Source organism: Chelonoidis abingdonii, chromosome 6 (assembly GCF_003597395.2).
Source record: "Chelonoidis abingdonii isolate Lonesome George chromosome 6, CheloAbing_2.0, whole genome shotgun sequence".
Lineage (NCBI taxonomy): Eukaryota > Metazoa > Chordata > Testudines > Testudinidae > Chelonoidis > Chelonoidis abingdonii.
The window spans coordinates 131,203,585-131,230,135 of record NC_133774.1 but is presented as its reverse complement, the minus strand read 5'-3'; the positions used below and the strand labels follow the sequence as shown (position 1 = coordinate 131,230,135).

The 26,551-nt window shown below is 44.6% G+C and overlaps 1 protein-coding gene across 2 annotated transcripts in view; it reads right to left on the bottom strand.

The window, feature by feature from the left end:
- Positions 1-21,132: 21,132 nt before the first annotated feature.
- The window catches only part of GAK (cyclin G associated kinase), a 131,910-nt gene continuing 126,491 nt past the window's right edge, over positions 21,133-26,551 (bottom strand). The window contains exons 26-28 of one of the 2 annotated variants that reach the window (XM_075067406.1): positions 25,803-25,951; positions 23,741-23,917; positions 21,133-21,813 (exon numbers count right to left, since the gene is read on the bottom strand). In XM_075067406.1, the coding sequence (XP_074923507.1) occupies positions 21,712-21,813; positions 23,741-23,917; positions 25,803-25,951 (428 nt within the window). In that variant the 3' untranslated portion in view covers positions 21,133-21,711. The remainder of the gene's footprint in view (positions 21,814-23,740; positions 23,918-25,802; positions 25,952-26,551) is intronic. The other variant, XM_075067407.1, reaches the window with a different exon arrangement.

Here is a 26,551-nt window from a genome sequence, read left to right as displayed (position 1 = left end):
TTTTCCTCCCATTTCCTTCCACGTACATGAGATGACGGTAAGGCTGATGTCACATTTCCGTGGTGTGTGCTATGTGACACAGGCACAACCACCAACCCAACCCCGACAGCTATAGTGGAATCACACCTGGAACACTGCGTTCGATTCCAGATGCCTCCAGGCCCAACCAATGAACGAGAGGGCAGAGAAGGGCAGCAGAAATGGCAGGGGAATGCAGCTAGCCTGGCTGGGTGAAATCTGTATAACTGGGCTGAGTGATGAACAAGCGGGATCTGATAAACATCCCAGAGGGAGAAAAAATGTAGTTGTTCAAGAGGGCCTGACTGGGAGTCACGGGATAAAATTTTAAAGGGGGGGGCAAGATTCAACAATAAGATCTTCCTGCTGAACAAGCTGTTAAATTGTTTAGTGGACTTGTGAGGAAAGTTGGCAGAGACCCCACGGCTTGAAACAGTTACAATTGTGTCGGATGTTTGCCAGTGCTTTTGTCCAACAAGGAACAGTCCTGCCTGGGCAGGGAATAAACAGAAATGCTGATTTTGCTTAAAATTCCACATTTGGCCATTCATAGGGTGGGAGCTGAGTTACCAGACATCCAAACAGTGATAGACTCATAGACTCAAGGTCAGAAGGAACCATTATGATCATCTAGTCTGACCTCCTGCACAATGCAGGCCACAGAATCTCACCCACCCACTCCTGTAACAAACCCCTAACCTATGTCTGAGTTACTGAAGTCCTCAAATTGTGGTTTGAAGACCTCAAGCTGCAGAGAATCCTCCAGCAAGGGGCCCATGTCCAATGTCCGCAGAGGAAGGCGAAACCCCCAGGCCTCGCCAATCGCCCTGAGGAAATATTCCTTCCCGAGCACCCTATATGGCGATCAGTTAAACCCTGAGCATGTGGGCAAGACTCACCAGCCAGCACCCAGGAAAGAATTCTCTGTAGTAACTCAGATCCCACCTCATCTAACATCCCATCACAGATCATTGGGCATATTTACCGCTAATAGTCAAAGTTCAATTAATTGCCAAAATTAGGCTATCCCATCATACCATCCCCTCCATAAACTTATCAAGCTTAGTCTCGAAGCCAGCTATGTCTTTTGCCCCCATTCTTTCCCCTGGAAGGCTGTTCCAGAACTTCACTCCTCTAATGGTTAGAAACCTTTGTCTAATTTCAAGTCTAAACTTCCTAGTGTCCAGTTTATATCTTTCCTATAAAAAGGTTACAGTGGCAAACGGAGTTCATGCATGTGGTGCAAACTCAGAGAAAAATGCCAGTAAAAGCAAGCCAGCCCTTTGCGCAATGACTTCCCCCCAGCTAGAATTGACAGGAATTTGCCCTTTCAGGCCAGGAGGTGGCAGTATAAGCTAAGAAATGTATTCAATTAGTATCCTTATTATACTGGTTGTATTCATGTGCATTGTTATCCAAGGAACTGTCAAACTCCCATGTTTCTCTGACTGCACCTGTCTTCCATTTGTGTCGATAGCTGTAGATTTGTGGTCACAAGGGGTCAGAGTTTCCATGCAGTAGACATTGGAAGGGGCTATCTTTGTTTCTCCAGTAGATTTTGTCTTTCAGCATGTGTGCTGCTTCGCAGTCCTTGAATCCCTGTACTTGCTCCCCGTTTTCCACTGTATCAGTTTCAATCCGCTTTGCTTTCGGAGGCATGGGTGACTGCCTCTCTAGCTGTTTCTCCTGCTGTCCCCTCTGTCCTGCCACCACTAGCTAACAAGTGTCTTTGCACCTTCTTTCCCTGTAGGCATGAAACATTCTCTGCAAACTGATCTGAAAGGCTGCTACTTTTTGAGGCCTACAAGGCCAATTAATAACAGCGGCTGGAGCAGCTGGATAGCTGTGGTACATCGAACAAAGTGTATTGTACATATAACAAACTGAGCACAGAACAGGATTCTACTAAGCCTCTGCCTTTTTATCTGTAATTTCCTGGACTGTAAGCTTTTTGGGGCAGGGGACTGAATCATCCTATATGTAGACTGCTCCTGGCACATTGCAACAGTGTGGTCTGCTGCCTTCCTAGCAGAGAGAGGTTAGTGTTGCTCAGCAGAGGAAGACAGTCCTTCGCCCAAGGGAATTACATGCTAAGGATGACAGACAACAAATCAGAGAGATGTAGCACCAGGAAGTGCTGGAGTCATGGCAGGGTGGTGGTGCCAGAACTGGGCAGCAGTGTTTTTTAAAATGAATAAAAATTCTCCTAAAGTGGTGGATTAACATGGCCATGCTTCACAGAAGAGGACTCTTGCAGGGGTATTGAAATAGAAGAAGGTGGAGTGATTCTCTTCAACCGCATAACTTTTTAATATTTAAAGGCCTTATTTGAAAGTTGTCATGGATTCTCCATCACTGGCACCTTTCAAATCAAGACTGGATGTTTTTCTAACAGATCTGCTCTTGTTCAGACAGGAATTATTGTGGGGAAGTCCTATGGCCTCTGTTATAGAGGACGTCAGACAAGCTGATCACAATGGTCCTTTCTGGCCTGGGAATCTATTAAACGATCATAGAACAGGAAGGACTGTAAAATGCTGGTAATAAAGAGAAACACAGAGAGGGCTGTGTATGGGCTGAGCACTCATTCATGGTGCTTTCTTAGGTCTAGTGTGTTCCTGTTTGAATGGCCAACTGATTTGGGGTCAGAATTTAACCCCCGCCATTAGTGATTTCTTTCTGCTTGGATAGAGTAAAATTACTAAGGACATTCACAGCTTTCACTGTGTCTGAATTTGGCCCATTATATTGAAATTCTGCTGAAGGTGATGGTCCTGTGGTCCTGCCTCCCAAGGCATAGGCATATGGTGTGGAACTGGTGTGCAGACAAGGTCTATGTTGCATACTAGAAAGATGAGTGCCAGAGGGCTGGGGGAATAAAGGAGGTAGGATGCCTCCCCATGCTTCCCTCAGAGCAGTTCAGCTCTGCATCACCTCCACCCACAGCCTGTGCACTAAAGGCACAATAGAATACAGCAGTTGCTAGGTAACAGTATTTTGCTCTGGAAGGGGCATGTTTAATCAACTAGTGTTGGTTCAGATGATGTAATGCTGCTGATCCAGCATGTGCTAGAATTTGTAGGGGAGCTCTCTGTCTCCAACACTATGTCTCTGTAGCTGAGACCACTACAGCTCTCATGCTCACAAAACTAGCTCCGTTAATGAAGCAGGCATGTCTCATTAGCTTCTTGACTCCAAACAGAACAAGTAGGAAATCATGAAGCTGCTTACAATGCTACTAACCGCAAGTTGATGCTTGTTCTTGCATCCATTTTGCCGATAATGACTTGTGTTTTGAAACCAAGAACGGTAAAGCTATTGTCAAGGAAATTCTCCAAGAGTTAAATAGAAATCAAGATGAAGGAAATGAAAGCACCAATGAGGGTAGAAACTCAGGGTCAAATACTCTATTAGCAATTGCCAGTGAGCCTGTCAACATCACTTAGCATTTTAGAAATTCATAATGAAATTGACAACATCCAACTAATGCAGATTAGAAATGTGTGGAGAATCTGTCAGGAACTGACCTGAAGTAAAAAAAGGCAGATGAAAGTAGTGAACTCAAACGGCATTAATCTAATGGAAATGGAGCACTTTGCAAGACAACAAATTTTACATTAATGAGCATCAAATACAGTGAGTGTGGCTGTCTTATTTCTTTAAATACTATTTCTTTGCAGAAATAACAGTGCACTGCAGCACGCTTATTGAATACTATATTTTATTCAACACTCCAAGAACACCATATTCCAAAACTAAAGTGGATTATTTATATAATCAGCTTTAAATATTGAATATTTGCTTCAGCTTGTTCAGTAAATATCAACAAGCATGTTTCATAGCTGATACTTTAAACATATTAGAGGTCAAAAAGAAAATTACTATTCTGAGTACATCAAATCTGCTGTCACAAGTTTTTTACTCAGACTCTAAAATCTACCTACGGATAAATATACTTGAGATTGCCTGAGAATAAGGGCATTCTCTGGATATAGAACTGTCAACCATTCAAAATGTGAAAAACACTTCAGCTGTTATCTCTCTGCAGAACATGTGTGTTTTCACTGCTCCAGATTCTGCAGCCCACGTGCTACGTTGGACGGCTTGTGGCCTGAGAGAGGCAGAATCAGTCCCCAACGAACTGTGAGCCCAAACATAGATCTATAGACTAAGGCGAGAAGAGATTATTACGACATTCAACTCCAATTTATCTCTGCATAACACAGGCCAAAGAACCTCACCAAGTAGCTTTGGGAATCAAGCCCATAACCTCTGTTTGAGCTGTAGCATCTCTCTTAAGATGACCTTCAGTGTTGATTTAAAAACTACAAAAAGCTGGAGAATCCACCAAATCCCTAGTTAAGTTATGCAATGCTGCATAGCATGTAGTCAGTGCGGGGAGGAATGACATGAGTCAAAGACAGGAATCTGGCAGAAGAACTGAGGAGTGTGAACGTAGCTGAGTTCGGCAGATTATTCTTTATGAATAATGAAAGGATTGACCGGAGACAAGTCTATGGTGGAGAGAACAACTTGTGGAACACTGTAAATGCCTTCTGTGATGGGAGGCTGGTTGAGAGTCGATGATCTTCATTTAAATAGATGGGTGCCAACCAGCTGGATTCAAAACTCTGAGACCTTGTTAAATGGATGTGAGGGGCAGAGGGTTTTATGTTAAAGAATCTGAAATGCTTACAGTTAGAATGACAGAAAGACAATGTTCTGCAAAAGATCAACTGTAAGACTAAAAATTAGTATTATCTATTTAAGTGAATACCGAAAAAGGCAATGAATGTGGGGAAAGAACTTAGAAGACATGCTAAAGGATGCTCCAAACAAGCAGAACAGAATGTTAGTGGGAGGCTTATCACAGTGAGACTGTCTGTGTCAATGGGAACAAGCTACACAAGACAGACAAATGAAGGAAGAGGTTCAAGGGTGCTACTGTAGTTTCAAAGGTGTTTAACAGACTGACCCAGACAGATACGATTTGATAATGAAGGGAGTTATGGGGGAAATAGATCAGATAAGGAAACATTTACAAAATTACAGATCATGGCATTAATTTTTTTACAAACCACCAGTCTCCAACTCCAGTGCTAGAGAAGTGGGGAGGGAGGTGGGAGAGGAAGGAAATAACTGAGGATGAAAACATGGAGATTATGTACTTGTAACTGGAGGTTCTTTGAGATGTGCTCTCCCTGTGTGTATTCCACGCATGGGTATGCATGCACATCATGTGACTGAGTTCAGAATTTCTTCCAAGCAGCATCCATTGGCCGTCACATGCACCGTAGCTCTCTTTGCACTCCCAACCCAGTGCATAAAAGATAGGGTGGGCCAATGCCTCTCCATTCTCTTTCTGACTGCAATGTAACAAATCTGCAACAGAGAGGACAGCAGGCAGGTATTGGAATCTAGATAGGGACCACATAGCTCGAAGAGCCTCCAGTGATAGGTAAGTAACCTTCATTTCTTCTTCCAGTGATGGTCCTTAGATGTATTCAACATATGGGAGATTAACAAGCAATGGTCAAATAGGTCCTGGGTTTGAGGACACAGATGTGTTAGCTGACTGTAGCACTGCCGTCTCCACAGCCATAGCTGCAGTTGACGACTGACCCAGGGCATAATGTCTTAGGGAGATATGCAAAGAGCTCCAAGCAGCTGCCCTACATCTCTCTAGTACAGGTACATCTCTCAGAGATGCATCTGAAGGAGCTTGCCCCCTGGTGGAATGAGCCTTACCCTTTCTGGGATGATGGAGGGATGCCAAATAGTTGGTAACAAAGAGTAATACAACCCAAGATCCCTTTCAAAAGTCTCTGAGCTGATACAGGTTGACCTCTTGATCATTCTTGAAACAAACAGTTTTAGGTGTCTTTCTACTGTCTTCTGTTCTTTGTAGAAAAAGGCCAACACCCTGTAGATGTCCAGAGAATGCAGTCTTCTCTCCTCTTCTGAGACATGTGGTTTAGGAAAAAATGCAGGTAAGTGGATGACCTGACTTATATGAAACTTGGAAACTACCTTGGGTAGTAACCTGGGGTGGGGCTGTAGTGAGACCTGTTCTTAATAGAAGGTGGTATATGGCGGACCTGCCATAAGTGCTCCCAGTTCACTGACTTGTCTAGTTGATGTTCTAGCTTTCAGAAAGGCCACTGTCACGGACAGACAGGTCACAGAACACATGGCCAGTGGCTCAAGGGAATCTTAGTGAGACATGATAGAACAAAATAGAGGTTCCACTGAGGTGTGAACTTCACCATTGATGGAAAGGTTCTGAGAAACCCCTTCAGAAATCCAATTGTGACAGATGTGTGAAGCTCACAGTTATCCATTGGAGGATGGAGCACTGATTGTTGCTATATGCACCTGCTGGGAACTGAATGCAAGACTTGAAGATTGAGAGTAAGTAGATGCTCTAGGCTATCAGGGATTCTGATGGTGTCCAGAGACAATTGCATTGTTGAGCTCACGTGGAGAAACTGAGTAACAGTTTCTCACAGAAACTTTTCTATGTTGCTTAAGGATGGGTTGCATCTGCTTGGACCATGAGTGTTCTATCTCCAGTGCCCTTCCAAATACCAGGCTCTGAGTTGCAGTGTCTCCAGATTGGGGTGTGTAACCTTGCCCCTGTGTTGCCCAGCAATGTGAGGATGTTCCTGGGTGGGCTTACAGAGAACTTCAGCTGATCCGTGAACCAGCACTGCCTCAGCCAATTGACTTGAGCTCTGTCTCAGTGGATGTTCCATAAAACTTATGGTATCAAAGGAATTGGCGGGAAAGCATAGCCCAGGCTACGCTTTCATGACATTAGGAGAGCATTTCTCAATGGGTCTTTTCCCAGGACTGCTCTAGAGCAGTACCAAGGAAGCTTCTGATTCATCTGTGAGGCAAAAAGTTCTCAATCTGGCATTCCCCGCTGAACAAAGATGTCATTGATTACCAAATAGTGAATCTCTCATTCATGATTTGTGGAAAAGTGTCTGCTCAGAGAATGTTGCACCTGCAGTAAGCAGAGTGCTGAGAGGGTTATGTGATATTTGATGCACCAGTTCCAGAGAATGGTTACTGTTATGCACAAAAAGAGAGCTTCCATTCCCCCATGTTGTTCATATAAAATACTATTTTCATATTATCCAACATTATCTGAATGTGTTTGAGGTGGGTGGAAGGCATTGCAGGCCTAATGGACAGTACTGAGTTCTAGTAAGTTTATTTGCATTCTGGACTCCCAGGGGGTCCAGATGCCCTGTGCCATATGATCGCCCTTTTGTGCACCCCTGGTAACAATAGTTGCTGCGGGTGCTTGTGTGAGGAAAGGGATAACGACCTGAACCTTCTCCAGTTTTGTCCACCAGACAAAAGAACCTCCTAACTTGGGCAGAATTATGAGGTTGTCGTTTATAGTGCCCTTCTTCCAAGAGAACTAGGCTTGTAGGCATGGCAGATGTAGCCTGGAGAATGGTGTCGTGTGTGCTTGAAGCCCTGTGGCCAAGGAGGGAAAGGAAAGTTCTGACTGATGTCCTGGGTCTGATAGCAACTTGGTGTAGGAGTGTGCTCATGACCTGAAACCTTTGGAGAGGTTGACACATTCTTGCTGCAGTCGAGTCTAATGTCACCCCTGTGCAGGCTATGCACTTGAAGGGGGGCCAACATGGATATTTTGTGATTGATGCAGAAACTTAGGGAAGGTCCAGGACTGGGCAGAACACAGGTTGCCTGGTGGACATCTTCATAGGAGTTGCCTGAGAGAAGCTAGTCTTGAGGTAGGGGAAGATGGTAAATCCATCTCTTCTCATTCAAGCAGCCACCGCTGACAGGGACAAGGGGAGCCAGCATTGGCTGAGCAGGTAGTTGGACGTTACTGTGCGAGTCTTCTGGCTGCTCTGATTTATGCTGCGGACCATACTCTTGCTAGAGCAGGCCCCATTTGTAACATCCCCACTCTCTGACCTGTTCACTGCACTCTGTGGGTGCCAGCCAGGCTCTGGCCAGGAGACACAGTTTGACGTACGCACTTACACGTGTCTCTGCGAGCCATGCAGTGGAGAATGTTCATAACCCCATGGCTCGTCTAAACAGCTTTTGTCTCAGTATAAGTGGGGGGATGGATATTTTTTTAAATCAAAATAGTTTAGCCCTAGTGTGTTATGCAGTTATGCTGGTGCAGCTTAGCCCCCTTCCTGTATAGGAATAAACTATACTGGTATTTCTACCATTGTAACTATGTTGCTCTGCTTCAACTCGATCAGTATGATTAAAGCAATACAACGTTCACGCGTAGGCAACACTTGAGTGTTTCTTATACTCAGTTCTTCCACAGTAGATGAGTTTCTCCTTTAGACACCATCTGGTCACACCTAACCTGTAGTAGCTGAAGAAATATCAAAGTGGGTTAAATTCAGTTCTGAGCTGCTCAACTTTCAGTACTGTTCTGCCCTGGGAAAAGGCGCCAGTGGTCAACAGGGCATCCTGTCCTTTAAAGTTGGGGCCTTCCTGTCCTAAGGGAAAAGCTGGTAGCGCACACAGCCAGGGAGTCAATGAGAATGGCAGCGTTGTACCTAGGAAGCAGGTGGCCTTTCCCCCAAGATAGGCTTTTGTCTCATCTCCTAAGGGATGCCTCCTTTTGTTTTGTCTTTGGAGCTTCAGCAAGCTGATTGGGGGTCTCTTCCCATGCCATATAGAAGTGCCGCATGTTCAACCCAGCTGTACTGATACCATTCAGGCAGGTGCACAAGGAGGGATTTGTATGACACCTGGGGAAGAACATTCGTTTATCCAGCTGACTCAGCCAAATGTAGTGGGGACTTACACCAACATTCAAGGTCTTGCTGCAAGGCATGTGAAAAGGTTTTCAAACGTGCACCCTAGTTAATGTAACTGAGCCTGGTGTCATTATCCACTGAATGCTGCTTGGAAGGCAGCTGAGCTCTTGATTTCCCCACTTCCCCAGAGGAGTAATTTTGCCCCAAAAGTTGGAAGTGGGGAACAGACAGTCCCCTGCAGCACTGCAGAGCCATCCCTCCCCACTCCTCCCACCACCCCCCAGGAGATTTCAGAACCTCAGTGTCCTTCCCCCCCCTCACCTCCAAACCCCCAGTGCCCACCTTGGCTTCCCTCTGGGTCTCACCCTACAACATTTCAAGTGGCTCCCACCCTATGCTCTACTGCATATTTCTGGGAGCAGCTGGTTCATGTTTCCACCATCCGCTGGTTCATGTTTCCACCATCCCCCACATCCATCCTCTGTCCCCTCCCGATTCCTCGGTGTGAAATCCCACTAGGCTCCGCTGCTCTCCACAAACTCCTCCCATGTCTCCTCCCTCCCCACCCCAGCCCCACAATCTCTCCTCCCACTTTCCCCTAGCACATCTCTGCTGTACCGGGGTTCTTCTCACAATGATACCAACCTTCTCTCCCAAACCCTCCAGCCACGTCCCTTTCCCAAATCTCTGCCAAACTTCTAATCCCTCCCCCCGGTCTCTTCTCCCTTTCCCAACCCCCGCTTGCTTTCTTCATGGCTTGCTCCTCTGGCAGTATCCCTTCCCTGCCCCCTCCCAGGTGCTCTGGCATCCACTCCAGGTCCTGCTGCTATCCTCCCTCCTGGTGTCTCCTTTCACCCACCCTCAGGGCTCCCGTCATCCCCCCATGCACCACAGACATTCTTCCATCCCTGGCCTCCCCAGACCACCTACTGATGCTCTCATAGCAGCCTCCCCTGCCCTTCCTCACAGGCAGCAGCCTCCCCTGAAATCCAGATGTTGCCCTTCCCCCCGAGAAGCCCTTTCTTCTCTCTGCTGCACCAATCATCCAGCTGCCTCTTGACTCTGCCCTCCCCATACTGTTCCTTGCTTCCTCCAGGGCTGCTCCTACCCCTTGTCCCTTGCCTGGACCCTCCAGGGCTCCTCTTCCCTCTCCCCCAAGCCCATGTAGTCCTCACCATGGTGTGTCTCTATCCCCAGGAGCTCCCCCCTTCCCTCATACCTCTACCCCAAGTGCCTCACCCCTCAAGCGGTTAGGACAGGCTTGGCTCCTGCTCCACAGACCCTTAGAGCCTGGAAGTGAGTGGGCAGGAGGCCAAGCAAGGTGGGGAGCTGACTGCAGGTAGGAGTCACAGCTGTAGAAGCCAGACAGAGCAGCCCAAGAAGGAGAAAGTTTCAACATGGCTTCCCACCCATTAGTAACAGCTGAGAGGGTGAGGGGCAGCCAGGTGATTGGGGAAGCAGTCTCACACCACTTTGACCCCCCCATTCACAGCCAACCAAGAACTGAGGGGAGTTACTCCCATTCCTTCCAGGTGAGAGTGACCCGCCCGCTTCCAAGGATACCAAGTACTCTGCTCCCTGCCTCACATGCTATAGGTCAGGAAGCTCTCTGGACCCTCCACATTCTGCCCCCATTGGAGCATCTTTAAACTAGATCGTTGAAAGCCCCTGTTCACATACCCACTCAGGGAACTCATTCAGTCTGATGCTGCACTCCATAATGTTTTATGGAAATATGCTTATGAGTGTAAATATGATGTGACTGGAATATGTTTCATGCAAAAGGTCTCTTGTAAAGTATCAGTACAAAACTTATGATCTACTATGTTCATCCTATTTGTTTGCATGTATTATTTCTCTGTCTGGAGTTAGGAGAATAAGATATAAACTTGTATTACTGATGTAAACATATTAAGTGAAAGCCACTAAAGGTGCTTCAGAATCAATGAACCAAATGGCTCTGTTTACCTGGAAGTAAGTAAGTGAGTGAGTGTGTGTGTGTGTGTGTGGACCAGCTCCTGGGAAATGAAGAATGAGATCTTACAGTGACATGTGATCATGTCACCTGAACTGGAATCCATCTTAAACTTGGTACTTTTCCATTTAGGAGGAGGGGTGGGGAGCCAGAGAGATAAAGGACTCCCGCCTTGTGCCAAAGCTATAAAAGGGGGTGGAGCAGGACAAAGAGGGTCCCAGTCATGAGAAAGCCCCTGCTTTCCACCTAAGATGCCTGCTGGAACTAACAAGGTCTGTACCAGGGAAAGGATTGGGCCCAGACTAGGAAGGAGTCTAGTCTGTGAAAGAAGCTTATTGGAACATCTGTGAGGGTGAGATATTACTTGTAATCAGTTTCTTAATGTATTAGGCTTAGACTTGAGTGTTTTGTTTTAGTTTGCTTGGTGACTTACTTTGTTCTGTCCGTTATTACTTAAACCACTTCAATCCTACTTTTTATACTTAATGAAATCACTTTTGTTTATTAGTAAACCCAGAGACACTGGGAGAGCAAACAGCTGTGCATATCTCTCTATCAATGTTATAGAGGGCAGACAATGTATGAGTTTACCCTGTATAAGCTTTATACAGAGTAAAATGGATTTGGGGTTTGGATCCCATTGGGAGCTGGGTGTCTGGGTGCTGGAGACAGGTGACCTGCCGAGCAGTTTTTGGTTAAACCCTGCAGCTTTGGGGGCATGGACCAGACCTGGGTCTGTGTTGCAGCAGGCTAGTGTGTCTGGCTCAACAAGGCAGGGTTCTGGAGTCCCAAGCTGGCAGGGAAAACGGGCTGAGGTAATCTCAGCACATCAGGTGACAGTCCCAAGGGGGTCTCCGTGACCGAACCTGTCACACAGTCTACATAAGCATGTAACTCCAAGTATGAGGCTTGCTTAATTGTAACTCACATTAATGGGGTGACCACTTGCCTGGCTAATGTAACACAAACATTTAAAGAGGCTTTGGAAAGAACTTTTCCTCAGAAAACTTAAGTTCTTTCCTCTTCTTGTAAAGAAAGAAATAGGCAGAAACTGTGTTTGGTTTGTTTTAATTGATCATTGATTGAATCATGTCACATTTCAAACAAAGTGCTTTGTTCAAAAACATTGTGCCCAACATTAACAGCCCATTCATTTTTTGTTTACAAGGTTTAATCTTAGACTATTTCCTTTATATACATACACATGTATAGATTTTCATTTCACTAGTAGCAAAAGGACTTGATACATTGCATTTCCTGATAAAGATGCCAAAAATAAGGTTCAAACTTCCTTTGTCCTTCCACTCACCAAAAAAAAAACAAAAAACCTCTAATAAAAAGTACATATCAACTACATGAAATTACAAAGTATCTCCAAGTGATTTAAATCTTCCTAATTTAGATGCTGATCACATCTAAAGGACTAAATTGCAAATATACAGTACATTCAATTAAAGAGAGGTTTCGAGATGCTTCTCAATCCTGTTTTGCAACACTTCATCAAAAAACTTCTATCAGAAAATGCATCCTTCATAGAACAGTTGCATTCATATTTTTGGAGTGTCTGTTTTAAAATGTGAGGCAGTATAACCACGAGTGGCAATAAACTTATCTTAAGCAGGGGGTAAGTGAATTATGCAAGATTCAAAGAGATTAGGACCATGGGCCATTTGTTATTCTCTTACCTTAATACACAGATTTCAATATTCTATGACCATTGCTAAATATTCTGAATACACATCTCTGGTAGTTAAAAAAGATTACTGCACTAGGAGTAGACTAAAGCAGTGGGAAAGTGACACATTCTTATTAGTGATTGTGAAGGCTGATTACCTTCAACTCCAACAGAAAAACATCAGCTGACCCACAAAGAAAAGTGCAAGACCAAAACGTTAAGGTTTTATTTTAACCTCATTCACAATATCAAAGCATCTGTGATAAAGAAATTCTTGGACAATAAGTGTAGAACTTACACAAGTGAATCACTTTTAAAATCAATTAATTAGACTCATAAGGCCCTGCAACTATTTTTCATAGGCAGCAAATAAAACTATTGGCTGTGACAACATGGGCCTACATTGCCAGTGGCTGGCAAATTAAAGTCCTGATCCGGAGACACTGAACATTTGCGAGTTGCAATGACTGAGAATTGCAAGTCCTCAGCACCTCCCAGGTCAGGCACGTATTTCTGCAAAATCTTAATGCCCAGAACACAACTTTGAGAGAACAAACTCTGCTTGGAGAGGAACTCATTCTGCTCATGGCACAAAGCCAACTCTTCTAAAAGGAGGTATCCCCCCCACCAATTCAATCTAGTGAGTGTGAGCACTAAAGGAGCAGCAGTTCACTTTACACCGAGAAGTGCAAAGGGAAAGACCACTTGCCGGTTTTGCTGATGAAGGGCTGAAAGTGTCCCTGCTATTGCTATTTATGCTCACGTCCCTCCTGGCCAGTGTGGCTTAGGATGACAATTTCAGGTCCTGCCTACCTTCTTTGCTGGAGGAAAGAAGTGACAAAGCGGAAGGGCTATTTAATCAGACTGTTCTTTCGGTGGCCTTCTTAACTCCATAGCTAACACCCACTAGGGAGAAGAGACTTCTCTGTTCATGATTCTATATGGCTATCAATGGATGAAAATACCAAAATGCTCAATCCTAAACCACTATTCTATTCCTATTGGATATGTCCAACGAGTTCTCAAGCCAAGGTAGGGAAGGGCAGGCTTGGCTTGCCAGGTGTTCTTACAGTTAAAGAAAAAGCAAGCGGATTTCATCACCACCACACACATTTTCGGAAAGATATTGCCCTCCTTTTCGGTCATCTTTAAAGTACACAACCACTCTTAACCACGTCTTCACTGTCAGTTCTCCTTTGGGTCAGATCCATAGTCACAGCTCAATTGTCCTACCCTACACAGCTGACATTCTTGTCTAGTTTATTAACCCAGAAACAAAATTACTAGGGCTGTCCCTCACTTTCACATTGTATATTCTCTTCCCTCACTGCCCTGTCCCTCCCCAAAAATAGTGGTCCTTGCAGCCAGGCCTTGGTCCTGGATGTAACTGATTGCAGGCAGGCACTGCTGCTCTGAAAACAGCTGGAGAACAGAGACCAGAGACTATACAAGTCTTAGCCCCTGATTCTGCATTTGATGATGGTGGTGCCAGGCAGTCAATGGGGTAACAGTGATTTTTTCACACTGCTGTTTGAAGTGAGTTTAGAATCAAGCTATTGACCTCTGGTCCTCCACAATGATTTACGCTACATCATCTTAAATTCTTCCTGCACTACAGCGGTGTTGACTTTGTGAAGGGCTAACTCCTTTGTGGCCACAATCATGAACTGATAACGTGCAAAGGCGGTTGCTTTTCATTCACAGTAGGCCTGAAAGGACTCTAGATCCAGACCCCAAAGCATTACAGTTCAGTATACCAAGTACGGTCTTCAGAGGCTGCACTGCTTGTGGACTGAAATATAGTGGATAATCAGACGGAATACCACCTTTGCAAACAACAGCAAGTGCAAAGTTTAAGACATAATACACAACTATATCAACAGGCCGGCAATCCGTATGAACTCCAATTCATCTGTGATGGATATCAAATTAACTTCTCAGGGGACAATTGTTTCTAACTCTTAAGTGCACATTGTTACCTTCAGTTTTGCTTCAGACTCAAAAATGCTCTAAATATTTTTTTTATGTAGTGTAGTTGTAGCTGTGTGGGTCCCAGGGTATGAGACACACAGGGTGGGTGAGGTAATATCCTTTACTGGACTAACCTGAGGAAGACCTCTGCGTGGTTCGAAAGCCTGTCTCTCTCACTAACAGAAGTTGGTCCAAAAAAGGTATTACCTCATCCAACCTGTCTCGCTAAATATTTTTGATGACAAAGTACCACACGCTGAGTTACTAACAGAGCATATAAAATCAAGTTGTGATGGGTACTTGTTCTAGTTTTAAAGACTTAACATGCTTGGGAATGAGATGCTGAAGAGGAAGGGCAGAGAACAATGCAACCAGTAGGAGGCAGTCCAGTGAGAAGAGCTACCATTTACATTTAAATGAGCAGTTAACAAGTGAAAAGGTAAACAGGCATCATGTCAGTATGGATGAAAGCATGCATCTGCGAGCAGGATTAGCTGGTACATCCAGCTGCATTGCATTTTATAATGAATTGTAAGGGCTGCAGTTAAACTGAAAACCCATTGCAGGTTTGCATTACCAGTAGGGTGCCCAGATAACAAGTGTGAAAAATCGGGACAGAGGGTGGGGAGTAATAGGAGCCTATATAAGAAAAAGCCTCAAATATCAGGACTGTCTCTATAAAATCAGGATTTCTGGTCACTCTAGTTACCAGCGAGGTTCCAAGTATGAACAAAAGGAGTTTGCAGGGCACTGGGCTACAGACCAGTGAGATTGGGATTACTGAGTGGTCTCACATGTCTACTTCTCCTCCAGCTGCAGAGGGAGCAACGAGAGGTTCCTGCTTCCACTTCAATCTCATTAGGAGCAGAAGTCGATGGACCTGCTCTGTGCTAGATCTTATTTATTGCTCATTTTCCATCCTCTCTCCGTTAAACTACTTGCAAGGTTTCTGGGGAAGGGCTGTTTTTCCTCTTGCTTCTCAAGGACCTAGCACGCACTTGTTGCTATGGATCAGGCCTCAGCCAAGGGCAAGAGGGAGCAGGATGATATGGTTCTCTGCAACTGATCAGACCTACTTCTGCTCCCTAGTGCTCAATTGCTTGTGAACCTCACTAACCAGCTCAAACATCTCCCCCTTCGCATGGTGAGCCCCCAAAACTTCCTCTGGAAAGAACGGAAACTGGAACACCTACAACTTCTGAAAAGCAAGACCCCAGTGAGGTTCTACTGTACGTTGAATCTTTAACCAGGGTTAAACAATAAAATTAGGAATAGCTTTTCCAAAGTGTTCAAAATTAGAAAAAACTGACAATCACTATTACTCCTTAATACAACTGTTAAATACTCACTAACTTATTCTGCTAATGCCATTCTAGGTAAAAGAAAAACAGCCCTGAACACAGCAGTTCCTCTAGACGTGTACTCCCTAGCCACTTACACACTCCATCCACACTGTGTCTGGCTGTAGCGAAAGACTAACTAAAATGGCTGCATTATTTTAAATTAGGATATGTATTTAGATGTGTATCTTTTGGACTGTGGGTGTGTCATGCATAATTGTTTCATCAAAGATTCAATTAAATTAATCACAACATTCAATCAATAGAACGAGTGTGTCCAGGGTATGCAGTGGTGGCACTTCCTGTCCCCAGCCATGGTGGAGATCCGCTGCTCCTTATACTAGAGGCCATGGCATCTCAGCAGTGAGGATAATTGTGATTTCTGAAAAACCACACAGATGGAAACATGAACAGTTCTTTACTGAAACCCACTGTCTCCTATATCCAGTCTTGTATCCCGTAATAAACAATTGAGTCAAAGGCAATCAAGTGTCTCTAGCAAGATTTACTAATTACACATCCATACAGCATCTTCCATCCCCAAAGACTTCATACACCTCTATCACTTCACCTGTCAATTAAATGGAGATAGCTGGGGTGAAAGGCAGGCAACTCATTCCTTACAGTGCCCCACAATTGGTTATGGGGGTGACCCTATGCTGTTGATTATTCGTATCACCTCTCCATACTTCATTATTTCACTAAGACTTCACAGTAACTGGCAGAATTGGTCTTTTCTTAAAAAATCCACTATCATACTCCCGAGTTCTCCTAGACTTCAAAGGACTCCACACTGGAAACCTAGCCACATTTCAAACTGACGAGTTTCTGGTCCTGTACTTGTTCTTCCCGTGCCTCGCCAATTTTTATCATTTTAAAATTGCTCCCTATGGCTGTCCCCAAAACCTGCACAGTGATGATACAAGAGAAACAGCGAAAGTGACTGCACACGAAGTGCTGTGAAATACACAAACAGAAAAAAGTAGTTCTCTAACCTTTTCCATTCCAGTAATCCTAGTTGCTATACTTGTAGCAAAGAAAACAAACAAACAAACATGATTTTAAAATGGACAATGTCCCTTTAAAAAGGTCCCTGAACGTCCTGGTCCAACATTTAAAACTGCACTACTGCCTAATGCTCCAAACCACCCCTCCACGCCCTGTGTATACAATTTATATTGCTTTACATTACCTTGCCCAAGACAGATTTGTACAATCTTTATAATCTTAATACTTCAGCCCTCCCAAGAGGACCCTAAATTTCATGAAAATTGGCCTTGTATACAAGAACTATGAAAGGCCCCAAACATGTAAAGCGAGTTTATCATGTACATTCCACTCTAGGAGTGTGTGCACCCACATGCACAGTTGTCAGATACTTTTGCCTTAGTGGTGTTTGTAGGGCCGGCTGTGGCGCTCTCTGGAGTGCCGCACTCATGTGGTGGTATATGAGGCGCCAGCAGCCCTATGTCCTCTCAGTTCCTTCTTGCTGGCAACTCGGACAGAGAGCCAGGAGGACAGGTAATGGAATGGACATGAGCAACATATCTCGAAGAACAGTTACGAAAGATAGGTAACTGTTTTTAATTCTTCGAGTGCTTGCTCATGTTGATTCCACTCTAGGTGACTCACAAGCAGTATCCCTGGGGGTGGTCTCAAATTAACGGATGTGCAGCTTGTAATACTGCTCTGCCAAAGCCAGCATCGTCTCAGGCTTGCTGAGCAAATGCATAGTGAGATGTGAACATGTGAATGGACGACCAGGTGGCAGCCCTGCAGATGTTTAGAATTGGCACATGGGCCAGAAAGGCCGCTGCCAAGGCTTTTACTCTAGTTGAGTGGGTGGTTACAAATCGCCAGTGGAGGCACTTTTGCCTGATGATAGTAAAATCAGATGCAGGCAGTGATCCAAGATGAAAATTCTCTAGGCGGACACTGGATGACCTTTCATCCTACTGGCCACAACAGCGTCGACTTGCAGAATGGCTTGGTGCTCTTGATGTAGAAGGCTTCGTGGAGGTATGCTGCCACAAGATGAATGGCATGCTGCACACAGAAGTCCCAGAGCTGGAGGGCTTCCTGGTAGAGGGCTGGTGACCTGGCTCTGTCTTGCTTTTGTTGATATAAAACATCATGGTGATATTGTCTTTCAGGACCTGAAACACTTTGCCTTGTAAGTGGGACCAAAAAGCCTGACTGGCCAGGCAAATCGCTCTGAGCTCCCTGACATTTATGTGGAGGGAGCGGTTAAACCCTGACCAGTGGCCTTGTGTACTGAGCTTGCCCAGGTGGGTCCCGCAGCCCAGGTCTGAGATGTCTGAAAACAGAGGTAGCACCGGCCCAAGGGAACTCCCTGCAATGCCAATGCTGGGTCCAACCACCATGCCAGTGATGACTGGGTCTGGTCTGGCACCTTGACTACCAGATCGAGGTCATGCCTGTTGGGGATATAGACCGATGCCAACCAAGCCTGCAGCGGCTGGAGGTGGAGCTGGGCATGACGGACCACATAAGTACAGGCAGTCATGTGGCCTAGCCACCATAGGCAACTGCGGGCAGTGGTGAGCGGGGGCCCCTTATACAGGAAATCACATCCGAAATGGCTTGGAAATGGGCTTCCAGAAGGAAGTCTCTGGCCCGTGTGGAGTTGAGGATTGCCCAGGGCCGGCTCCAGGTTTTTTGCTGCCCCAAGCAAACATAAAATAAAAAAATAAATTAAAAAAGGGGGGCTGGAGTGCTGCTGCCAAAGCAAACAATCAATCAATCAAAACAAAGCCGGAGTGCCGCCCCAAGTACATGCTTGGAACGCCGGTGCCTAAAGCTGGCCCTGGGATTACCTCAATAAACTCTATTCATTGCACTGGTCTAAGGATCGATTTCTTTTCGTTCACTAATAGGCCCAGGTCGTGACAGGTGGAACACACTAGATCAAGAGACTGTTCTGCACTTGATCCCGTGACCTGCCCTTGATGAGCCAATTGTCAAGATAAGGATAGACACGGGCCTCCCGATGCCTCAGGTAAGAGACTATTGGGGCCAGGCATTTTGTAAATATTCCCGGTGCTGAGGAGAGGCCAAGGGGAACTGCCGTGAATTGGAGCCGATAAGAGGATGGAAACCCGGAGGGCAGTGCTGGCGATCTGTGGTGGTGAATCGGTGACCTGGGCTGATGAGGAAACCAGGGATGCAGCAACAAGTTCTCCCCAGCTCCAGAAACCGGTGGCATTCACTTGCCTTCTGCGAGGCTTTCGTGGCTGGCTTTCCCTTGCAGGGAGCCTTTGCCAGGTCCATCACCGCATGCCACGTGCTTTGCTTTCTCAGCACAGGGAGGGAGGAAGGCAATAACTCTGCCGTAAGTCTGAGTCCCCTACTGCTCCCTGGAATGAGTGGCAGATCCCTTGGGAGGTAGGAGGTCCCCTCAGGGACATGTCCCCTGAGACTCTGGCATGGGCCGGTGGCCAAAACAGGGTCCTTTACCCAATGCCCCTTGGTCCAACTTGCTCGGTGCTGGTTCCTACTTTTTAGGCTTCTTCTTGGGGATCAGTGCTGGGTAGAGCCTGGTGCCAGGGGTGCACTACACACCGAGGCCAAAGTGCTGGGAGTTGTGTCCAGCAGGGACAGTTCTGAGGCTGGAGAGTAGCCTCCGTGAGGAGGGCCCTCAAACGAATGTTGCATTCTTTCTGTGTCTTGGGATGAAAGTTCTTACAGATGCAACACTTTTCTTTTACCTGGGATTCCCCCAGGCACTTCAGACAGCTGCCATGCAGGTCACTAACAGGCAGGGCTTAAAACCCGGTGACCGGGGCATGCCCTGCCTGGTGCAAAGTCCCCACTGGGATCCTTACTGACTAACTGCAGTACTGAAGAGCTACAACAAACAAAACTATTTACAGCTGTAACTCAAAGGTAAAGAACCACTGACCACCTGTGAGGCACTCTGACCAACCAGCACAGGCAGCAAGAAGGAACGGAGAGGGCATAAGGCTGGTGTTGCCTGATGTACCGATGCATGAGCGTGGCACTCCAGAGGGCATCACAGCCAATCCTACAGCTAAGGCAAAAGTCTCCGACAACTGTGCATGTGGGTGCACACACACCCATAATCGAGTGCTTGCTCATGTCGATTCCAAGAACCACCGATGAGATTAAAGCTAATTCAGAGCTGTGGTGGCATAAGCCCATACTTTGCAATTCAGATCAGAGTTCAATAATCCTCCATTCTTTCAAAATTCACAGTGACCAAATATATGTACACACATTACACACAGAGGTAACAGTTCAACTGTGTTATATCTGAGTTTGGTGGGAGCCCATAAAGTGTACCCAGCATTCACACAATCTCTTCTCCAACCCATTCACTGGGATCTCGAGTTGGCAGTGGAGAGCCTCATTTCATGCAAATTGTGGGATAATCGGAACAGAAAAATTAGAAGATGCTCATTGTAAGACAGCTACCTTGATGTCACTGCAGTTCCTTTCGCAGCTAAGAATCCAAATTGGATGCAAATGCAAATTGATTTAAAATACATCTTTTAAGCTACCTGGGTAGCAAAGCTGCAGTGCACGAGACTGTCACCAAAACTTAAATAACACTAAAACATTTGCAAACTAGCCCCAGGAATTGGGTTTACAGTTTGGAGTTATATAATACTGTACAATAGTCATTGGTCGTTAGTATTCAACTATCCATATATTTGTACATGTTAATTTCTGGGTTTTGGTTTTTGTTTTTTTTTAAAGAGATGAGAAACAACAGTGCAGTGAGCTGTGTTCTCACATTGGGTTCTTAACCAGTCTTGCACCAGCCAGTGCACTCACAACGTACATCAAGTATATGATGCCCTAACTATACACACTGCTTTGTTCTTTGCATACATAGCTGTGTGCATATATGCTTCTAAAAATCAAGTTCTCAGATATGCAACGTAAGTATCTCACTGTCAGCATAAGCACAGGAAATGCTTTCAAGAGGATAGCTAACAATATAACATTGACTCAGTTAAAACAGACAAATCAAAGCAGAGTAAACTGTTTTGTGCTCACATTTCAAGTTTCAGAATAAATGACTGTCAACATTTTTTCTAGTATGGTTTATTTATAAAGCCAATGGAAGGCACATTCCACTGGAAAAAAATTTGAATGAAAGCTGAAATTCACAGAGTAGGAAAATAAACACTAGTCATAGTGGTGCCTTCCAAAAGTTCATAATAAATAACAGAAGGTTGGAATGTGCAGTCCTTATATTAAAGCTAAGATTTGTTTCCAGGTTCATGATATGCATTTTAAAAAAAAAAATATATCAAGAATAATCCTGGCTGACTTTCCCATAACTGGGAGCTTTTTGGCTAAGCAACTGTCAATTCATTGTAAGGAACACAGGTATTGTCAGAAAATATTTTAATTATTTACAGAATGATCAGAATGATTATACAAGATACAGATGAAAATGTACACCTCTTATAGATTCAACAAAAAGATATGCTGAGCAAATTCACTGCTGATAATATAACTAAAGCACTTAGAATAAGGCGACGGCACTAAACAGCAAAATTAAATCATAACTATTGAAAATATAAAGTACAAATTGAGGTTGTGTGTTTCTTTTAAAGAAAAACCAAAAATCAGTGGATTTGGAATGGCTTACGCTTTTGATACCATTATGCCAGAAATCAGGGGACATCATTAAAGTTATTTTATATTTCACCATATTTAACCTGAATGGAAAGATCTGTTCTCAGGCTAAGATTCTGAAGCATTGAGCAGTTGTTTTCTGAGTGCATCTGTGTATGTTCTGGATTCTGCATCTCACAAAATGTATCACCCACTTCTGAGTGCATAATTTCAAACTGCTGAAATCATGCAAAAATCTTTCCTAAATCCTAGAGATAAGAAGTTCAGACTAACAATACTCCATTCCATTTTGCTGCACATACATTTTGAAAATCCCGTACAGATCAAGTTTTAGAAAAGGGATTTTGATCCCTGGTTTTCAAACTCTGACCATGCATCACTCAACTCCATGAAGATCATTTTGGCATACTGTTCATAAGGCTGTCCTGTGGCCTGTAAACAAACAGAACAGGTATTAGACGCTTACTGCAGAAGTCTAAAGAATGTGAAGAATTGCAGCAGGGCTTGAGAAAAAAAACTGCATTTTACTTAACAGTGAAATTCACACTCTGTCTCTTGTTTATAACAAATGATGGTAAACAGAAAGGGGCTACAGTGCTGTAAGTGTGCATGGCTTTTTCATCCAGATACTGTAATTCCCTTTTCCCCAAGTCCCCATATATACCAAAGTCAGAGTTTAAATGACACTGAGGGATTATAAATTTGCCTGCATCATTTCAAATTTTTTTAGTCTAATTTGCTCAATGTAACTGAAGTCGTACTAAAGTTTCCATCTTGTATTAAAGGAGTAGATAAATGGTCTTCGTTTTCAGCAAGTGGCTCTTTAAAAATGAAATCACAACTAATTTAGGTAGAAACTACTGCATGGCAGCTCTTACATTAGTACCCCACAATGCAACTGAAGAGTGAGTTCCAAGAATGCTGTTGAATTCTTTTACGCTGGAGTCCGACTTTCCTAGCTGAACATGCACTGCTGACTATGAACACTCCTAGGCTTTTTAGTCTCAAAGAAATACACCAAGTCATGGAGGAAGTTCTGCTGTCGCAGCACGGACCTCAATCTAAATTGGTCTGGGGAACCAGTGCGTGCATAGCAACACTGCAGATACACCATCTGCTCAATTTTAACTCATCCTGGCTCAGAGGGGAATAAACACAAGGCCCCGTGTATTCTGCAATCCCAGACGTTGCTGCAGGATCATGCTCCAGAATCAGAGTTTTCTTTTTTTAAAAAATTCCTTAATTTTTGCTCTTGTTGTTAGAAAAGCATGAAAATGTGAACCCAGTGCAAGAGATGCAGTGTTATCTTCCTACATCTGTACACAGCTATGAACAGGAGCCCTGAAAGGGGTGAACTGCCCTAATAGCAATAACACTCCTGTAAAAGTGACACTACAGATAATGTAGATATAATCATTATTCACACAGGGACTACTGTGCTTACTGGATTATTATTTTTTTTTTTTAAATTGGAAGCTGCCACTTAATTCCCATCAGGACCTTTCAGCAGATTTTATATCTGGTTTGCTGCGGCTTACATGGGACCAGTGAAATCTCTGGGAGGCCTGGGAGTTGGAGGACCCTGCCCAAGACCCTTTCAAAAAGCAGAGATTAAGCACAGATTACACTGATCTGCATTTTGGTTGGCAGATGTCCAGAACCTAACAGAACTCTGCTCCAGTAGCCGGCTTTCCTCAGACTGATCTGAGTGGGACCGAGATGTGCAGGAGTTCAGGTGAGGGCAGGACTCAGCCCCAGCTGCTCTGACACCTCATCACTGTGTTATGGATGAGGTGTGAGACTTGAATTCCTGTACTGCATGGTCTCACTGGTGTGCTAACTTCAGAAGACAACACAACAAACGGAAGGAAGGCAGAGCATGTGGCTGGCCAAGCAGCCATGTAGCCGGGTCCAGTAGTGAATGATAACATGAGTGGTGGCAGAAGTGCTTCTCAACCTTTGTATCTGAAGGGAATCCACCCCACTTCATTCCTCCTTCCCCAAACAGGTGCTGATGAGTAGACAGCACTAAGCTCTGCTGTCCAGCCCAGCCGCTGGGGACCCTCTTCTCTCCCCTTTCCCTGGAGATCCTTATCCCCACAGTCTGATTCTGCCCCTTGAAGTGCCAGAGTCCAACACAATAACCGCACAGCAGAAAAGTGGACTGAAAAAATGCCCAGAAACTAGCTTATTGTCCCTGCCAATATTAAACCCTTCCCCATCAAGCCTTGCCATGCTTGCATGGGTAGATCTGTTCAAAAGCAGGAAGTTTAGCAGATTTCTCTTGTAGGATTGCAGAATTAATTTGGTAATACCAGTTTGATAAATAGCCTTTAACATACTCAAGAAAACTACTCGCCTTATCTGGATGAACCACAAGTACTGCTTTCCTATAGTACTTCTTTACTTGTTCAGGGGTAACGAGGTCTGCCATGCCAACTGGTTTCCACTTGTTCTCCCCTTCCCAGAGCACAGTGTGAAGAGTGGATATTAATGCTCTTATATTTCTCTCTTTTCCTTCAATCCAATCTAGAATCTGAAACAAAATTAGAAAAATTCAAATTGAATGCTGCTGCCTTAAATGATGCTTCCAATTCGGTCTAAGATACTTTCCTCTCCCATCACTGAAAACAAGACAATTGGACCTTGAGGTTCAAAAGTTTTGAGAGTACTTTGCAAAGATGGTCTTAATCATACATCCAAAGTGTAGAAACTGTATAATAGATGACAAGAAGTGATCTGAACAATGTAACCATGGCAGAATATTCATTTTAGTTACACTAACGAATTCTTGAGTAAATTGAAGTTTTTTGAACTAAACTGCCCCTTGAACTACAATTGGCTGACAATGCACTTTGCTTAGTTGATTTTATGTAATGATATTTACATCAATCAATATAGAATCCTTATGGCAGTAAGGGGAGTATCTCTAAATTGTAATATCACATTATGTAACATCTCCCATCTCCCCATCTAACATGGGTGATGGCAGGTAAAAGGCTCTATTTTTTATTTATAGTATTTTACATAAAAAAGCATTCAATCCAACCTACGGACACAAGTTAAAATATTCCATCAATAAGCTGATTTCCCCAATTCCTCCCTGAGATTATTTCTATTAATATTGTTCAGAACTACGTACATTATCCTCACAATTTTTTACAAAACTAAATAGTAAATGTTACCATTTAACCTTATTTGCAAGTAATGCACCAGGAAGAAATACGAAGTCTGATCAGAATACACATGGGGGTGATGCCACCCTGGAGTCTGGAAAGAATCATTTTCATGTGAGTTTAACAGTTCATTTTCAGTGGATTTGACAGAGGGACAGACAGCCACTGTGAGGAGAATGAACGACTGCTCTAAGAAAGTGATTCTCAAGTAGTTTTTGTTCTTCACAAGACATAACTCTGTATGATCAGTCACATCCATCACAGCACCATAGCCCTGAATCCCTCTGCTGAAAGGGCACTGGTGAAACTGCACTTGATTGGCAAAAAGGTAATAAAACAAGGCTCTAGCTGCTGAAGAGTGGACCTGACAGCAATGAAAACCTTTTGACCCAAGCTCTCCCAGTTTGGTACAGACCAGAAATGCACCCTCCCATCTTCTCCTTAGTCAAAACGTGAGTTGTGCTTGTCTAGCCAAGTCTGTACTAAGACGTGCTCTTTAATGAAATGGGAGACCCAGGCCCTTGTACTCCCTATGGGAGAAAATCCCATTAGATGGAAAACTTCACTTCACACACATTAGGATTTTACTTGTTTGTATCTTGGTTTGTTTTCAGCTGAGTTTGTAATTATGTTCTTCAGAACTGTCCAGCTCTCTCACACTCTTCTCCGCCATGTTCAATTTCTCCGTGAGCTTTTACCTGCTGCTTTTTATCGAGTCATTTTCAAAGTCTCAAAATCCTTTCACAATCATTTCTTGTGAAATTGACGTTAGATCTGTTCTAGGAGTACCTTGTCCACCTCCCCTTCTGGATTAGGTGGCCTGTAACAGACTAGCCACAGCATAAGTTACCCTTTCTTTTTTTGCTCCTTTCTATCTTATCACACACTTGAGAGAGGAGTTTTACCACCATCTGCACTTCAAAGCATGCCAATACAGAACAGACCCTCTCTCCTGAGCAAATCACTCTCTTCTGTACTGATACCCCAGTTGCCCACTGTATCTTGGTTACGCTAACCAATCAGGATATACGTTCATGCATTAAGACCAGTAGGTTCCTCTTAGTTATTCCACACTTGGGTGGAAACACAAGTAACAATTTATGAACTTCTACCATCTTTGTAACCCTTCAGTTTTCCTTTTATCCTTCACTGTATCCTCCCCCACCCTACCATCGATAGTTGTAAGTAACAGAATTATGCTTATATTTGAATCAAAACCATGGTTTTGATTATTAAACATCAAACCTTTAATTTTAAAGGGTCCATGTCTTTAGACATTTCTTGCTTTCTCATCTCGGCAATTGTCTTTGTTCCTTTTTTGTCAGATTTAGCTGAAAATCCTTGATTAGATAATAGATCCTCAAAATCATTTTCTGACACTTTTGGCTTTTGTCCTTTTAAAACAAAAAGAAAAGAAAAAATAATGGAAGAAAAATGCTTATTGGTACATGATCATGACAGGTAACAAGTGTTCCACACTACGGGTATGTCTACACTGCACATTCACTGACAAACACATGTAGGGAAGACGTGGGCAAAGTACGGCCCGCAGGACCATCCTGCTCGGCCCCTGAGCTCCCAGCCAGGAAGCCTAGTCCCCGGCCCCTCCCTCACAGCCACACCGCGGCCCGGGCCATGGCACTCCCGCCGGGCAGCGTGGGGAGCACAGCTGGCTCTGGCTGGGGGTTGCAGCTGCGAGCTCCTGCTGCTGGTAAGGGGCAGGGAGCGGGTGAGGCGGGGTTGGGTAAGGGAGCAGGGGATCCTGGGGGGCCGTCAGGGAGGAGGGGACAGTTGGATAGGGCAGAGGTTCTGGGGGGGCCTGTCAGGGGATGGGGAACAGGGAGGGCTGGGACTGGGAGTCCCAGAGGGCCTGTCAGGGGGCTGGGATGTGGATGGGGTCAAGAGGGCAGTCAGGGGACGGGCGGGTTGGATAAGGGGGTGGGATCCCAGGGAGAAGTTAGGGGCGGGGGGTCCCTGGAGGGGGCTGTCAGGGG